We start from the raw sequence: 18,352 nt of genomic DNA on the forward strand, positions 1-18,352 counted from the left end.
ACAAACCAATCACAGCTTAGTAACACACCTTGACCAGACTAATCACAGCTCAGTAACACACCTTGACCAGACTAATCACAGCTCAGTAACACACCTTGACCAGACTAATCACAGCTTAGTAACACACCTTGACCAGACTAATCACAGCTCAGTAACACACCTTGACCAGACTAATCACAGCTTAGTAACACACCTTGACCAGACTAATCACAGCTCAGTAACACACCTTGACCAGACTAATCACAGCTCAGTAACACACCTTGACCAGACTAATCACAGCTCAGTAACACACCTTGACCAGACTAATCACAGCTCAGTAACAGAACTTGACCAGACTAATCACAGCTCAGTAACACACCTTGACCAGACTAATCACAGCTTAGTAACACACCTTGACCAGACTAATCACAGCTCAGTAACACACCTTGACCAGACTAATCACAGCTCAGTAACACACCTTGACCAGACTAATCACAGCTCAGTAACACACCTTGACCAGACTAATCACAGCTCAGTAACACACCTTGACCAGACTAATCACAGCTCAGTAACACACCTTGACCAGACTAATCACAGCTCAGTAACAGAACTTGACCAGACTAAATCACAGCTCAGTAACACACCTTGACCAGACTAAATCACAGCTTAGTAACACACCTTGACCAGACTAATCACAGCTCAGTAACACACCTTGACCAGACTAATCACAGCTCAGTAACAGAACTTGACCAGACTAATCACAGCTCAGTAACACACCTTGACCAGACTAATCACAGCTTAGTAACACACCTTGACCAGACTAATCACAGCTCAGTAACACACCTTGACCAGACTAATCACAGCTCAGTAACACACCTTGACCAGACTAATCACAGCTCAGTAACAGAACTTGACCAGACTAAATCACAGCTCAGTAACACACCTTGACCAGACTAAATCACAGCTCAGTAACAGAACTTGACAGACCATTCACAGCTTAGTAACACACCTTGACAGACCAATCATGGCTTAGTAACACACCCTGACAGACCAATCACAGATTAGTAACACACTGTGACAGACCAATCACGGCTTAGTAACAACTTGACAGACCAATCACAGCTTAGTAACACACATTGACAGACCAATCACAGCTTAGTAACACATTGACAGACCAATCAGAGCTTAGCAACACACCTTGGCAGACCAATCACAGCTTAGTAACACATTGACCAGGGACCACAGTCCTTGAAACACAGCTCAGTGAATAAACCTCTCAGAACCAGTAAGCATTCCCCTTAGCCGCATCGTCCTCCGACAGTTGGTGTCCTGCGATGCCAGGAGACGGCCGTCGTGCTATCTGACGTAAGACAACGCTCCTAGCCGTAAAAATACACCTTTATAAACTTTATCAACTATGGGCACGGTTACACTGACACAATAATGTGATTATTGTGAATAACTCTGATTAATAGGGTTTGATTAAAACATTGAATGCAAGAAAAATAATTTCCCTAACAATCCAGTTTTAATAGTCCTCCGTGTAAACGTCCCACTTAGTGACGGCACCGTGTAGCTGTACGAAGCTGACCTGCTGTAGAGGTGGTCCCACGCGTTCTGAGGCAGCATCACGACCAGATCATCCATGAACGCTGCCTTGGCAGACGGCACGCCTGGTATCACAGCATTTAAAAAAGATCCTCATCACAAGTCATTATGGGTAATGGGTACCACTAACATTAACCTCACCCAATATCTCTGTTAACATGGATTAATTTTGTCTTCCCCCCCCCCCCCCCGCCCCCACACCAGTTGCTTTGACAGTTGAGCGATTGACTGACTGACTGACTGGCTGGCAGACTGGCTGGCTGGCAGGGTGGCTGGCTGGCAGACTGGCTGGCTGGCAGACTGGCTGGCTGGCAAACTGGCTGGCTGGCTGGCTGACTGGCTGACTAGCTGGCAGACTGGCTGACTGGCAGACTGACTGGCTGGCAGACTGGCTGGCTGGCAGACTGGCTGGCTGGCAGGGTGGCTGGCTGGCAGGGTGGCTGGCTGACTGGCTGACTAGCTGGCAGACTGGCTGACTGATTCAGATAGAGAGAAAGATGTATAAATGTCTGATAGAGACAGTCATGGATAGGTGGAAAGAGAAAAGTCCATAGCTCCCGTACCTCCGTGTGAACAGAGGAAGTCGTCATTGGAGATGGGTCCAGGCTCAGCGAAGGTCTTGAACTTGTTGAGCCACTGTCTGGAGACGTAGAACTGTAGCAGACTGGGCTCCGTCACGCTGAGTAGACCTGTCACCCTGCTCCTATCCTTTAGCGCCTCTTCATTGCTCTTCCTGGAGGGACACAAACAGGACACATTAGTAGCCGTGAGCTAAATAAACTAAATGGACGTGGTCTGTACCAGAGTACGGAAACTTCCTGTTTACAGAAAACAAGAAAATTATAATCTGCTGAAACTGTCACTGCCTCCAGAGAGGGCTCAAATCCTGGCAGATTAGAAATATGTTGCTGCTGTTGTCTAGAGGAAGGATGTCGTCCCACTGTGTAGGATTAAGTCTTATTTCTGTTGATGTCTAGAGGAAGGATGTCGCCCCACTGTGTAGGATTAAGTCTTATTATTGTTCTTAGTGTGGTGGTTTTATGCTGTGTTGTGTGATAGAAGAGGAGGATGTAGTTATAATACCACTCCTAGAGGAGGATGTAGTTATAATACCACTCCTAGAGGAGGAGGATGTAGTTATAATACCACTCCTAGAAGAGGAGGATGTAGTTATAATACCACTCCTAGAGGAGGAGGACGTAGTTATAATACCACTCCTAGAGGAGGATGTAGTTATAATACCACTCCTAGAGGAGGAGGATGTAGTTATAATACCACTCCTAGAGGAGGAGGATGTAGTTATAATACCACTCCTAGAAGAGGAGGATGTAGTTATAATACCACTCCTAGAAGAGGAGGATGTAGTTATAATACCACTCTTAGAGGAGGATGTAGTTATAATACCACTCCTAGAGGAGGAGGATGTAGTTATAATACCACTCCTAGAGGAGGAGGATGTAGTTATAATACCACTCCTAGAGGAGGAGGATGTAGTTATAATACCACTCCTAGAGGAGGAGGATGTAGTTATAATACCACTCCTAGAGGAGGAGGATGTAGTTATAATACCACTCCTAGAGGAGGAGGATGTAGTTATAATACCACTCCTAGAGGAGGATGTAGTTATAATACCACTCCTAGAAGAGGAGGATGTAGTTATAATACCACTCCTAGAGGAGGAGGACGTAGTTATAATACCACTCCTAGAGGAGGATGTAGTTATAATACCACTCCTAGAGGAGGAGGATGTAGTTATAATACCACTCCTAGAGGAGGAGGATGTAGTTATAATACCACTCCTAGAAGAGGAGGATGTAGTTATAATACCACTCCTAGAAGAGGAGGATGTAGTTATAATACCACTCTTAGAGGAGGAGGATGTAGTTATAATACCACTCCTAGAGGAGGATGTAGTTATAATACCACTCCTAGAGGAGGAGGATGTAGTTATAATACCACTCCTAGAGGAGGAGGATGTAGTTATAATACCACTCCTAGAGGAGGATGTAGTTATAATACCACTCCTAGAAGAGGAGGATGTAGTTATAATACCACTCCTAGAGGAGGAGGATGTAGTTATAATACCACTCCTAGAGGAGGAGGATGTAGTTATAATACCACTCCTAGAGGAGGAGGATGTAGTTATAATACCACTCCTAGAGGAGGATGTAGTTATAATACCACTCCTAGAGGAGGATGTAGTTATAATACCACTCCTAGAGGAGGAGGATGTAGTTATAATACCACTCCTAGAGGAGGAGGATGTAGTTATAATACCACTCCTAGAGGAGGAGGATGTAGTTACAATACCACTCCTAGAGGAGGAGGATGTAGTTATAATACCACTCCTAGAGGAGGAGGATGTCGTTATAATACCACTCCTAGAGGAGGATGTAGTTATAATACCACTCCTAGAGGAGGAGGATGTAGTTACAATACCACTCCTAGAGGAGGAGGATGTTGTTATAATACCACTCCTAGAGGAGGATGTAGTTATAATACCACTCCTAGAAGAGGATGTAGTTATAATACCACTCCTAGAAGAGGAGGATGTAGTTATAATACCACTCCTAGAAGAGGAGGATGTAGTTATAATACCACTCCTAGAGGAGGATGTAGTTATAATACCACTCCTAGAGGAGGAGGATGTAGTTATAATACCACTCCTAGAGGAGGAGGATGTAGTTATAATACCACTCCTAGAAGAGGAGGATGTAGTTATAATACCACTCCTAGAAGAGGATGTAGTTATAATACCACTCCTAGAAGAGGAGGATGTAGTTATAATACCACTCCTAGAGGAGGAGGATGTAGTTATAATACCACTCCTAGAGGAGGATGTAGTTATAATACCACTCCTAGAGGAGGATGTAGTTATAATACCACTCCTAGAAGAGGATGTAGTTATAATACCACTCCTAGAAGAGGAGGATGTAGTTATAATACCACTCCTAGAGGAGGAGGATGTAGTTATAATACCACTCCTAGAGGAGGATGTAGTTATAATACCACTCCTAGAGGAGGATGTAGTTATAATACCACTCCTAGAGGAGGAGGATGTAGTTATAATACCACTCCTAGAAGAGGAGGATGTAGTTATAATACCACTCCTAGAAGAGGATGTAGTTATAATACCACTCCTAGAGGAGGAGGATGTAGTTATAATACCACTCCTAGAAGAGGAGGATGTAGTTATAATACCACTCCTAGAGGAGGAGGATGTAGTTATAATACCACTCCTAGAGGAGGATGTAGTTATAATACCACTCCTAGAGGAGGAGGATGTAGTTATAATACCACTCCTAGAGGAGGATGTAGTTATAATACCACTCCTAGAGGAGGAGGATGTAGTTACAATACCACTCCTAGAGGAGGAGGATGTAGTTATAATACCACTCCTAGAGGAGGAGGATGTAGTTATAATACCACTCCTAGAGGAGGAGGATGTAGTTATAATACCACTCCTAGAGGAGGATGTAGTTATAATACCACTCCTAGAGGAGGAGGACGTAGTTATAATACCACTCCTAGAGGAGGATGTAGTTATAATACCACTCCTAGAAGAGGAGGATGTAGTTATAATACCACTCCTAGAGGAGGAGGATGTAGTTATAATACCACTCCTAGAAGAGGAGGATGTAGTTATAATACCACTCCTAGAGGAGGAGGATGTAGTTATAATACCACTCCTAGAGGAGGATGTAGTTATAATACCACTCCTAGAGGAGGAGGATGTAGTTATAATACCACTCCTAGAGGAGGAGGATGTAGTTATAATACCACTCCTAGAGGAGGAGGATGTAGTTATAATACCACTCCTAGAGGAGGAGGATGTAGTTATAATACCACTCCTAGAGGAGGAGGACGTAGTTATAATACCACTCCTAGAAGAGGAGGATGTAGTTATAATACCACTCCTAGAAGAGGAGGATGTAGTTATAATACCACTCCTAGAGGAGGAGGATGTAGTTATAATACCACTCCTAGAGGAGGAGGATGTAGTTATAATACCACTCCTAGAGGAGGAGGATGTAGTTATAATACCACTCCTAGAAGAGGAGGATGTAGTTATAATACCACTCCTAGAGGAGGATGTAGTTATAATACCACTCCTAGAGGAGGAGGATGTAGTTATAATACCACTCCTAGAGGAGGAGGACGTAGTTATAATACCACTCCTAGAGGAGGAGGATGTAGTTATAATACCACTCCTAGAGGAGGAGGATGTAGTTATAATACCACTCCTAGAGGAGGAGGACGTAGTTATAATACCACTCCTAGAAGAGGAGGACGTAGTTATAATACCACTCCTAGAAGAGGAGGACGTAGTTATAATACCACTCCTAGAGGAGGAGGATGTAGTTATAATACCACTCCTAGAGGAGGAGGATGTAGTTATAATACCACTCCTAGAGGAGGAGGATGTAGTTATAATACCACTCCTAGAAGAGGAGGATGTAGTTATAATACCACTCCTAGAGGAGGAGGATGTAGTTATAATACCACTCCTAGAGGAGGAGGATGTAGTTATAATACCACTCCTAGAGGAGGATGATGTAGTTATAATACCACTCCTAGAGGAGGAGGATGTAGTTATAATACCACTCCTAGAGGAGGAGGATGTAGTTATAATACCACTCCTAGAGGAGGAGGATGTAGTTATAATACCACTCCTAGAGGAGGAGGATGTAGTTATAATACCACTCCTAGAGGAGGAGGATGTAGTTATAATACCACTCCTAGAGGAGGAGGACGTAGTTATAATACCACTCCTAGAGGAGGAGGACGTAGTTATAATACCACTCCTAGAGGAGGAGGACGTAGTTATAATACCACTCCTAGAGGAGGAGGACGTAGTTATAATACCACTCCTAGAGGAGGAGGATGTAGTTATAATACCACTCCTAGAGGAGGAGGATGTAGTTATAATACCACTCCTAGAAGAGGAGGATGTAGTTATAATACCACTCCTAGAGGAGGAGGACGTAGTTATAATACCACTCCTAGAGGAGGAGGACGTAGTTATAATACCACTCCTAGAGGAGGAGGACGTAGTTATAATACCACTCCTAGAGGAGGAGGATGTAGTTATAATCCCACTCCTAGAGGAGGAGGATGTAGTTATAATACCACTCCTAGAGGAGGAGGACGTAGTTATAATACCACTCCTAGAGGAGGAGGATGTAGTTATAATACCACTCCTAGAGGAGGATGTAGTTATAATACCACTCCTAGAGGAGGATGTAGTTATAATACCACTCCTAGAGGAGGAGGACGTAGTTATAATACCACTCCTAGAAGAGGAGGATGTAGTTATAATACCACTCCTAGAGGAGGAGGATGTAGTTATAATACCACTCCTAGAGGAGGAGGATGTAGTTATAATACCACTCCTAGAAGAGGAGGATGTAGTTATAATACCACTCCTAGAGGAGGAGGACGTAGTTATAATACCACTCCTAGAGGAGGAGGATGTAGTTATAATACCACTCCTAGAGGAGGAGGATGTAGTTATAATACCACTCCTAGAGGAGGAGGATGTAGTTATAATACCACTCCTAGAGGAGGAGGATGTAGTTATAATACCACTCCTAGAGGAGGAGGACGTAGTTATAATACCACTCCTAGAGGAGGAGGATGTAGTTATAATACCACTCCTAGAGGAGGAGGATGTAGTTATAATACCACTCCTAGAGGAGGAGGATGTAGTTATAATACCACTCCTAGAGGAGGAGGATGTAGTTATAATACCACTCCTAGAGGAGGAGGATGTAGTTATAATACCACTCCTAGAGGAGGAGGATGTAGTTATAATACCACTCCTAGAGGAGGAGGATGTAGTTATAATACCACTCCTAGAAGAGGAGGATGTAGTTATAATACCACTCCTAGAGGAGGAGGACGTAGTTATAATACCACTCCTAGAGGAGGAGGACGTAGTTATAATACCACTCCTAGAGGAGGAGGACGTAGTTATAATACCACTCCTAGAGGAGGAGGACGTAGTTATAATACCACTCCTAGAGGAGGAGGACGTAGTTATAATACCACTCCTAGAGGAGGAGGATGTAGTTATAATCCCACTCCTAGAGGAGGAGGATGTAGTTATAATACCACTCCTAGAGGAGGAGGACGTAGTTATAATACCACTCCTAGAGGAGGAGGATGTAGTTATAATACCACTCCTAGAGGAGGATGTAGTTATAATACCACTCCTAGAGGAGGATGTAGTTATAATACCACTCCTAGAGGAGGAGGACGTAGTTATAATACCACTCCTAGAGGAGGAGGATGTAGTTATAATACCACTCCTAGAGGAGGAGGATGTAGTTATAATACCACTCCTAGAGGAGGAGGATGTAGTTATAATACCACTCCTAGAAGAGGAGGATGTAGTTATAATACCACTCCTAGAGGAGGAGGATGTAGTTATAATACCACTCCTAGAGGAGGAGGATGTAGTTATAATACCACTCCTAGAGGAGGAGGATGTAGTTATAATACCACTCCTAGAAGAGGAGGATGTAGTTATAATCCCACTCCTAGAGGAGGAGGATGTAGTTATAATACCACTCCTAGAGGAGGAGGACGTAGTTATAATACCACTCCTAGAGGAGGAGGATGTAGTTATAATACCACTCCTAGAGGAGGAGGATGTAGTTATAATACCACTCCTAGAAGAGGAGGACGTAGTTATAATACCACTCCTAGAGGAGGAGGATGTAGTTATAATACCACTCCTAGAGGAGGAGGATGTAGTTATAATACCACTCCTAGAGGAGGATGTAGTTATAATACCACTCCTAGAGGAGGAGGATGTAGTTATAATACCACTCCTAGAGGGGGATGTAGTTATAATACCACTCCTAGAGGAGGATGTAGTTATAATACCACTCCTAGAGGAGGAGGACGTAGTTATAATACCACTCCTAGAGGAGGAGGATGTAGTTATAATACCACTCCTAGAGGAGGAGGATGTAGTTATAATACCACTCCTAGAGGAGGAGGATGTAGTTATAATACCACTCCTAGAGGAGGATGTAGTTATAATACCACTCCTAGAGGAGGAGGATGTAGTTATAATACCACTCCTAGAGGAGGAGGATGTAGTTATAATACCACTCCTAGATATGCTGTTTGTCTTACTTGTAGAACAGTACGTAGGCCTCAGCGTTCTGGACGCAGGACTCTGACACCTCGGTGACGCTCTGGTCATCAAACTCATACCACAGGTTGTTCAGGTCATTCCTACAGTAGGCTATGTAGTGACCACCTGGCGAGAGTAGGAGGAGGGAGAGGAGGAGGTTAGGGAGAGGAGGAGGAGGATAGGGAGAGGAGGAGGGAGAGGAGGATAGGGAGAGGAGGAGAGGAGGAGGATAGGGAGAGGAGGAGGAGGAGGGAGAGGGAGAGGAGGAAGGAGGTTAACATGGGGTTTGCAAGACGAGAAAAGGATAACAATCCCCATAAAGGTGATTACTTTATAAAATGGTGAAAGCCCTCAAGGTCCACGCTAGAACAAGTTCTATCTGTCAATCCAGATCCCTCTGTCTACCTCCATAAGAACAGACCTTATCTCAGAGGGGGGTGTGGCCTGAACGAACACTCACTGCTGGCGGTGCCATGGTGACAGATGACGGACAGCAGGTCATAGGAGGTGGTGTGGGCGGAACTATCCTTGGCCAGGAAGGGCTGCAGGTCCAGGCCCTCCAATGGGAAGGAGACGTGAGTCCCGATCTTAGTGGAGAACATCAGCTCGTGTCTAAACCGCTTCAGGTGGATGCACAGGATCTGGAAAGGGAATTAAAACAAATTATTTAATAATTATATTGAATTGAAAGTGTAACTGAATCATACCTTGCCTGGTTTAGTAGCAGGTAGCCTAGCGATTAGAGCGGTGGGCCACTAACCCGAAAGGTGGCTGGTTCGAATACCCGAGCCGACAAGGTGAAAAATCTGTAAGCAAAACACTTCAACCTAATTTGCTCCAGGGACGCCGTACTACTATGGCTGACCCTGTAAAACAACACAATTCACTGCACCTATCTGATGTATGTGACAATAAATCACACACACACACTCTTCATGGCCAAAAGTATGTAGACACCTGCTCGTCGAACATCTCATACAAAATCATGGAATATGGAGTTGGTCCTTCGTTGCTATAACAGCCTCCACTTTTCTTTCTTTGATGTTGGAGTCGGCATTCCAATTCATCCCAAAGGTGTTCGATGGGGTTGAAGTCAGGGCTCTGTGCGGGGCAGTCAAGTTCTTCCACACTGATCTCGACAAACCATTTCTGTATGGACCTTGCTTTTTGCAAAGGGGCATTGTCATGCTGAAACAGGAAAGGGCCTTCCCAAAACTGTTGCCACAAAGTTGGAAGCACAGAATAGTCTAGAATGACATTGTATGCTATAGCGTTAAGACCGGAACTACGGGGCCTAGCCCGAACTATGAAAAACAGCCCCCGACCATTATTCCTCCTCCACTAAACTTTATAGTTGTATATAGTTATAGTTGTTATAGTTTATAGTTATAGTTTATAGCACTATACTAAACAAAGTTGGCACTATGCATTGGGGCAGGTCGCGTTCTCCTGGCATCCGCCAAACCCAGATTCGTCCGTCGGACTGCCGGATGTTGTGACCTCTCGGCCGAGCTGTTGTTGCTCCTAGACGTTTCCACAATAACAAAAAAAAGTTTTCACAATAACAGCACTTAGAGTTCACCGGGACATCTAGCTGGGCAGACATTTGACAAACTGACTTGTGCCATGTTGTAAATCCCTGAGGTCTTCAGTACGGGCCATTCTACTGCCAATGTTTGTCTATGGAGATTGCATGGCTGTGTGCTCAATTTTATACACGGCAGGTAGCCTAGTGGTTAGAGCGTTGGACTAGTAACCGAAAGGTTGCAAGATCGAATCCCTGAGCTGACAAGGTAAAAATCTGTCGTTCTGCCCCTGAACAAGGGAGTTAACCCGCTGTTCCTAGGCCGTCATTGAAATAAGAATTTGTTCTTAACTGACTTGTAATATAAAGGTTAAATAAAAAATATAAAAATACCTGTCAGCAACGTGTGTGGCTGAAATTGAACCCACTAATTTGAAGGGGTGTCCGCATACTTTTGGCCATGTAGTGTATATACAGCTCATTCTGAAAGTATTCAGACCCCTTCACTTTTTCCACATTTTGTTACATTACAGCCTTATTCTAAAATATATATATTTTTGTCCTCATCAATCTACACACACAAAATGACAAAGCAAAAACAGGATTTTAGAAATGTTTGCAAATTTAGACTTTTTTAAAACTGAAATATCACATTTACATAAGTATTCAGACCCTTTACTCTGTACTTTGTTGAAGCACCTTTGGCAGCGATTACAGCCTCGAGTATTCTTGTGTCTTTTGGCAAACTCCAAGCGGGCTGTCATGTGCTGCAAAGATGGTTTTCCCATCTCCACAGAGGAACTTTGGAGCTCTGTCAGAGTGACCATCGTGTTCTTGGTCACCTCCCTGACCATGGCCCTTCTCCCCCGATTGCTCAGTTTGGCCGGGCGGCCGGAAGAGTCTAGGAAGAGTCTTGGTGGTTCCACACTTCTTCCATTTAAGAATGATGGAGGCCACTGTGTTCTTCAGGACCTTCAATGCTGCAGAAATGTTTTGGTACCCTTCCCCAGACCTGTGCCTCGACACAATCCTGTCTCTGAGCTCTACGGACAATTGCTTCAACCTCATGGCTTGGTTTTTGCTCTGACATGCATTGTCAACTGTGGGACCTTATATAGACAGGTGTGTGCCTTTCCAAGTCATGTCCAATCAATTGAATTTACCACCGGTGGACTCCAATCAAGTTGTAGAAACATCTCAAGGATGATCAATGGAAACAAGATGCACCTGAGGTCAATTTCGAGTCTCATAGCAAAGGGTCTGAATAGTTATGTAAATAAGATATTTCAGTTTATTTATTTTATTCTAAAAAACTGTTTTCGCTTTGTCATTATGGGGTATTGTGATGTCATTATGGTGTATTGTGATGTCATGATGGGGTATTGTGATGTCATGATGGGGTATTGTGTGTAGATTGATGAGGAAAATAAACTATTCATCAATTTAAGAATAAGGCTGTAACGTAAATTTTGTTGGGGGAAAAAAGTCAAGGGGTCTGAATACTTTCCAAATGCTCTGTATATACTGTAATATCAGCTGTAATATGAGCCTCGTGGCTTTTTTAAAGTGTTTGAACACTCACCTCTGGTACACTCTGAACTTTGCAGAATTTCACTCCATTCCGTAATCTAGCAGAGAGAAAATACAATCTTTATTAAATCTTTATTCATGTTTCCTGAGTTAAACCATGAAGGAGTTCCATTCAGTCATCTATGTAATGATTTACATATCATTGTGTTGTTGTTGGGAGGGGGGGGGGGGTGTTCGGGTACTCACTTCTTGCATTTCTCACAGCTGTACATGTTGTCACCTAGGAAACAACACAGTCAGTAACACTCTGAACAGGTACCAGAGACCTCAAGCATCACGGGACAGAGAGAGACAGTCAGTAACACTCTGAACAGGTACCAGAGACCTCAAGCATCACGGTACAGAGAGAGACAGTCAGTAACACTCTGAACAGGTACCAGAGACCTCAAGCATCACGGGACAGAGAGAGACAGTCAGTAACACTCTGAACAGGTACCAGAGACCTCAAGCATCACGGTACAGAGAGAGACAGTCAGTAACACTCTGAACAGGTACCAGAGACCTCAAGCATCACGGTACAGAGAGAGACAGTCAGTAACACTCTGAACAGGTACCAGAGACCTCAAGCATCACGGTACAGAGAGAGACAGTCAGTAACGCTCTGAACAGGTACCAGAGACCTCAAGCATCACGGTACAGAGACAGTCAGTAACACTCTGAACAGGTACCAGAGACCTCAAGCATCACGGTACAGAGAGAGACAGTCAGTAACGCTCTGAACAGGTACCAGAGACCTCAAGCATCACGGTACAGAGACAGTCAGTAACGCTCTGAACAGGTACCAGAGACCTCAAGCATCACGGTACAGAGAGAGACAGTCAGTAACACTCTGAACAGGTACCAGAGACCTCAAGCATCACGGTACAGAGAGAGAGACAGTCAGTAACACTCTGAACAGGTACCAGAGACCTCAAGCATCACGGTACAGAGAGAGACAGTCAGTAACACTCTGAACAGGTACCAGAGACCTCAAGCATCACGGTACAGAGAGAGACAGTCAGTAACACTCTGAACAGGTACCAGAGACCTCAAGCATCACGGTACAGAGAGAGACAGTCAGTAACACTCTGAACAGGTACCAGAGACCTCAAGCATCACGGTACAGAGAGAGACAGTCAGTAACACTCTGAACAGGTACCAGAGACCTCAAGCATCACGGTACAGAGAGAGAGACAGTCAGTAACACTCCGAACAGGTACCAGAGACTTCAAGCATCACGGGACAGAGAGAGACAGTCAGTAACACTCTGAACAGGTACCAGAGACCTCAAGCATCACGGTACAGAGAGAGAGACAGTCAGTAACACTCTGAACAGGTACCAGAGACCTCAAGCATCACGGTACAGAGAGAGACAGTCAGTAACACTCTGAACAGGTACCAGAGACCTCAAGCATCACGGGACAGAGAGAGACAGTCAGTAACACTCTGAACAGGTACCAGAGACCTCAAGCATCACGGTACAGAGAGAGACAGTCAGTAACACTCTGAACAGGTACCAGAGACCTCAAGCATCACGGTACAGAGAGAGACAGTCAGTAACACTCTGAACAGGTACCAGAGACCTCAAGCATCACGGTACAGAGAGAGACAGTCAGTAACACTCTGAACAGGTACCAGAGACCTCAAGCATCACGGTACAGAGAGAGAGACAGTCAGTAACACTCTGAACAGGTACCAGAGACTTCAAGCATCACGGGACAGAGAGAGACAGTCAGTAACACTCTGAACAGGTACCAGAGACCTCAAGCATCACGGTACAGAGAGAGAGACAGTCAGTAACACTCTGAACAGGTACCAGAGACCTCAAGCATCACGGTACAGAGAGAGACAGTCAGTAACGCTCTGAACAGGTACCAGAGACCTCAAGCATCACGGGACAGAGAGAGACAGTCAGTAACACTCTGAACAGGTACCAGAGACCTCAAGCATCACGGGACAGAGAGAGACAGTCAGTAACACTCTGAACAGGTACCAGAGACCTCAAGCATCACGGTACAGAGAGACAGTCAAGGTCCTCACCTTTCAGCTCGTCTCTGGTGAAGAAGGCAGCCAGACAGTCCTGTAAGGTCACCACAGGACCCCACCACCAGCTGGAACACAAGGACATAATCACAAGAGTTTTACTGTCAACAGAATAGACTTCACACAACTCACTGATGGCTCCTACCAGGGTTGGGTTCAATTCCACTTCAATTCAGGAAGTACACTAAAATTCCAATTCTCTTAAACACTTTGAATTTGTATTGAAGTGTTTTTTATTTATTGGAATTGAAATGGAATTGACCCCAACCCTGACTCCTACTAACAATGTGTTGATGTTGACCCTGACTCCTCCTAACAATGTGTTAATGTTGACCCTGACTCCTACTAACAATGTGTTGATGTTGACCCTGACTCCTACTAACAATGTGTTAATGTTGACCCTGACTCCTACTAACAATGTGTTAATGTTGACCCTGACTCCTACTAACAATGTGTTAATGTTGACCCTGACTCCTACTAACAATGTGTTAATGTTGACCCTGACTCCTACTAACAATGTGTTAATGTTGACCCTGACTCCTACTAACAATGTGTTGATGTTGACCCTGACTCCTACTAACAATGTGTTAATGTTGACCCTGACTCCTACTAACAATGTGTTAATGTTGACCCTGACTCCTACTAACAATGTGTTGATGTTGACCCTGACTCCTACTAACAATGTGTTGATGTTGACCCTGACTCCTACTAACAATGTGTTAATGTTGACCCTGACTCCTACTAACAATGTGTTAATGTTGACCCTGACTCCTACTAACAATGTGTTGATGTTGACCCCAACCCTGACTCCTACTAACAATGTGTTAATGTTGACCCCAACCCTGAGTAAAAGTAAAGATACCTTCAGAGAAAATGACTTGAGTAAAAGTAAGTCACCCAGTAAAATACTACATGAGTAAAAGTCTAAAAGTATTTGGTTTAAAATATACTTAAATATAATACCTCGGTGTCTGGTTAGACCGTAAACTGTCCTTCCAGACTCACATTAAGCATCTCCAATCCAAAATTAAATCTAGAATCGGCTTCCTATTTCACAACAAAGCCTCCTTCACTCATGCTGCCAAACATACCCTCGTAAAACTGACTATCCCGCCGATCCTTGACTTCGGCGATGTCATTTACAAATTAGCCTCCAACACTCTACTCGGCAAATTGGATGCAGTCACAGTGCCATCCGTTTTGTCACCAAAGCCCCATATACTACCCACCACTGCGACCTGTATGCTCTCGTCGGCTGGCCCTCGCTACATATCCGTCGCCAAACCCACTGGCTCCAGGTCATCTATAAGTCTTTGCTAGGTAAAGCCCCGCCTTATCTCAGCTCACTGGTCACCATAGCAGCACCAACCCATAGCACGCGCTCCAGCAGGTATATTTCACTGGTCACCATAGCAACACCCACCCGTAGCACGCGCTCCAGCAGGTATATTTCACTGGTTTCACTGGTCTGGTCACCCCCAAAGCCAACACCTCATTTGGCTGCCTTTCCTTACAGTTCTCTGCTGCCAATGACTGGAACAAACTGCAGAAATCACTGAAGCTGGAGTCTTATATCTCCCTCACTAGCTTTAAGCATCAGCTATCAGAGCAGCTTAGCGAACACTTTACCTGTCCCCAGCCCATCTGTAAATAGCCCACCCGACTACCTCATCCCCATATTATTACTTACCCTCTTGCTCTTCTGCACCCCAGTATCTCTACTTACACATCATCATCTGCACATCTATCACTCCAGTGTTAATCTGCTAAATTGTAATTATTTTGCCACTATGGCCTATTTATTGCCTTACATCCATAATCTCCTACATTTGAACACACTGTACATAGATTTTTCTATTGTGTTATTGACTGTATGTTTGTTTATATGTAACTCTGTTGTTGTTTGTGTCGCACTGCTTTGCTTTATCTTGTCCAGGTTGCAGTTGTAAATGAGAACTTGTTCTCAACTGGCCTTAAATAAAGGTGACATTAAAAAATATATATTGAAAATAAGAATGTGTTCTTAACTGACTTGCCAAGTTAAATAAAGGTTAAATAAAATTAGTATCAAAAGTAAAAGTATAAATCATTTCAAATTCCTTATATTAAGCAAACCAGATGGCACCATTTTCTTGTTTTTTTAATTTACGGAAAGCCACAGGCACACTCGAACATTTAGACATCATTTACAAACGAAGCGTGTGTGTTTAGTGAGTCCAACAGATCAGAGGCAGTAGGGATGACCAGGGATGTTCTCTGTTTAGTGAGTCCTCCAGGTCAGAGGCAGTAGGGATGACCAGGGATGTTCTCTGTTTAGTGAGTCCAACAGATCAGAGGCAGTAGGGATGACCAGGGATGTTCTCTGTTTAGTGAGTCCTCCAGATCAGAGGCAGTAGGGATGACCAGGGATGTTCTCTGTTTAGTGAGTCCTCCAGATCAGAGGCAGTAGGGATGACCAGGGATGTTCTCTGTTTAGTGAGTCCTCCAGGTCAGAGGCAGTAGGGATGACCAGGGATGTTCTCTGTTTAGTGAGTCCTCCAGGTCAGAGGCAGTAGGGATGACCAGGGATGTTCTCTGTTTAGTGAGTCCTCCAGATCAGAGGCAGTCGAGGTGACCAGGTATGTTCTCTGTTTAGTGAGTCCTCCAGATCAGAGGCAGTAGGGATGACCAGGGATGTTCTCTATTTAGTGAGTCCTCCAGATCAGAGGCAGTAGGGATGACCAGGGATGTTCTCTGTTTAGTGAGTCCTCCAGATCAGAGGCAGTGGGGATGACCAGGGATGTTCTCTGTTTAGTGAGTCTTCCAGATCAGAGGCAGTAGGGATAACCAGGGATGTTCTCTTGATTAGTGAGTCCTCCAGATCAGAGGCAGTAGGGATGACCAGGGATGTTCTCTGTTTAGTGAGTCCTCCAGGTCAGAGGCAGTAGGGATGAACAGGGATGTTCTCTGTTTAGTGAGTCCACCAGATCAGAGGCAGTAGGGATGACCAGGGATGTTCTCTGTTTAGTGAGTCCTCCAGATCAGAGGCAGTAGGGATGACCAGGGATGTTCTCTGTTTAGTGAGTCCTCCAGATCAGAGGCAGTAGGGATGACCAGGGATGTTCTCTGTTTAGTGAGTCCTCCAGATCAGAGGCAGTAGGGATGACCAGGGATGTTCCCTTGATAAGTGATTGAATTGGACTATTTTCCTGTCCCGCTAAGTATTCAAAATGTAACGAGTACTTTTGGGTGTCAAGGAAAATGTATGGAGTAAAAAGTACAATATTTTCTTAAGGAATGTAGTAAAGTAAAAGTAAAAGTAGTCAAAAATATTAATTGTAAAGTACAGATTCCCCTTTAAAGTATTTTTACGTTAAGTACTTTACACCACAGCTGGAGACTATCCACTATAGAAGTGGTAAGGAAGGGTGTGTTGGAGACATAGGGCCTGACATGACTGATCTGATTGGCTTGTCACATTATCTTCTGAGTTAACCTGCTGACTCACTCCGCCTCATCACATCATTCATATCCTTATAACGTTATAGGACTTGTTGATGTACTAAACATGTTATTATTTTGCCCATTGTTATGCCTCATCCATAACACTGATCAGGTGTTTTTGACGTATTGTAATAACATTCTGTGTACAATATAACAAACCTCTTGATGTATTCCACGACGAAGGCGACCCATCCCTGGGCTGCATAGGCCTCTCCACAGGAGCCGGCCTTGATCAGACACGTCTGATGGGAGGAGGAGTGGAGTTTAGCCAGGTCCTCCTTACCTGGGATGGGCAGGGACAGGTCCTGGAAGTTCTCTAGGGTCACTGACACCTGGAGGGAAGAGCGATACGTTATTATGAGATGGAAAGACGAGACAGAATCGCATTAATGGAAAACAAAGGCTGTGCTGAGGGAAGGCCTGGTTGTTGCTAGATACGTTCGAGTTGCATCGAGGACAATTGTAGCATTTTAGCCTAACTCTTTACCCAACCTTAACCTAACTATCCTAACCTGCTACGTTCATTATCCTAACCTGCCACGTTCATTATCCTAACCTGCCACGTTCATTATTCTAACCTGCTACGTTCATTATTCTAACCTGCTACGTTCATTATTTTAACCTGCTACGTTCATTATTTTAACCTGCTACGTTCATTATCCTAACCTGCTACGTTCATTATTTTAACCTGCTACGTTCATTATTCTAACCTGCTACGTTCATTATTCTAACCTGCTACGTTCATTATTTTAACCTGCTACGTTCATTATTCTAACCTGCTACGTTCATTATTTTAACCTGCTACGTTCATTATTTTAACCTGCTACGTTCATTCTCCTAACCTGCTACGTTCATTATTTTAACCTGCAACGTTCATTCTCCTAACCTGCTATGTTCATTATTTTAACCTGTTACGTTAAGTCTCCTAACCTGCTACGTTCATTATTTTAACCTGCTACGTTCATTATTTTAACCTGCTACGTTCATTATTTTAACCT

The 18,352-nt window shown here is 44.1% G+C and overlaps 1 protein-coding gene across 5 annotated transcripts in view; it reads right to left on the reverse strand.

Moving 5' to 3' along the window:
* LOC139560182 (ubiquitin carboxyl-terminal hydrolase 33-like) overlaps window positions 1-18,352 on the reverse strand; it is a 73,734-nt gene that overhangs the window by 13,471 nt on the left and 41,911 nt on the right. For 3 of the 5 annotated variants that reach the window (XM_071376729.1, XM_071376731.1, XM_071376732.1), the window contains 8 exons: window positions 17,514-17,686; window positions 13,869-13,939; window positions 12,036-12,069; window positions 11,842-11,887; window positions 9,195-9,375; window positions 8,734-8,860; window positions 2,151-2,320; window positions 1,499-1,652 (listed from right to left, as the gene is read on the reverse strand). In XM_071376729.1, the coding sequence (XP_071232830.1) occupies window positions 1,499-1,652; window positions 2,151-2,320; window positions 8,734-8,860; window positions 9,195-9,375; window positions 11,842-11,887; window positions 12,036-12,069; window positions 13,869-13,939; window positions 17,514-17,686 (956 nt within the window). The remainder of the gene's footprint in view (window positions 1-1,498; window positions 1,653-2,150; window positions 2,321-8,733; window positions 8,861-9,194; window positions 9,376-11,841; window positions 11,888-12,035; window positions 12,070-13,868; window positions 13,940-17,513; window positions 17,687-18,352) is intronic. The other 2 variants (XM_071376730.1, XR_011671880.1) reach the window with 2 other exon arrangements.

Source organism: Salvelinus alpinus, chromosome 30 (genome assembly GCF_045679555.1).
Source record: "Salvelinus alpinus chromosome 30, SLU_Salpinus.1, whole genome shotgun sequence".
In the NCBI taxonomy this organism is placed as follows: Eukaryota; Metazoa; Chordata; class Actinopteri; order Salmoniformes; family Salmonidae; genus Salvelinus; species Salvelinus alpinus.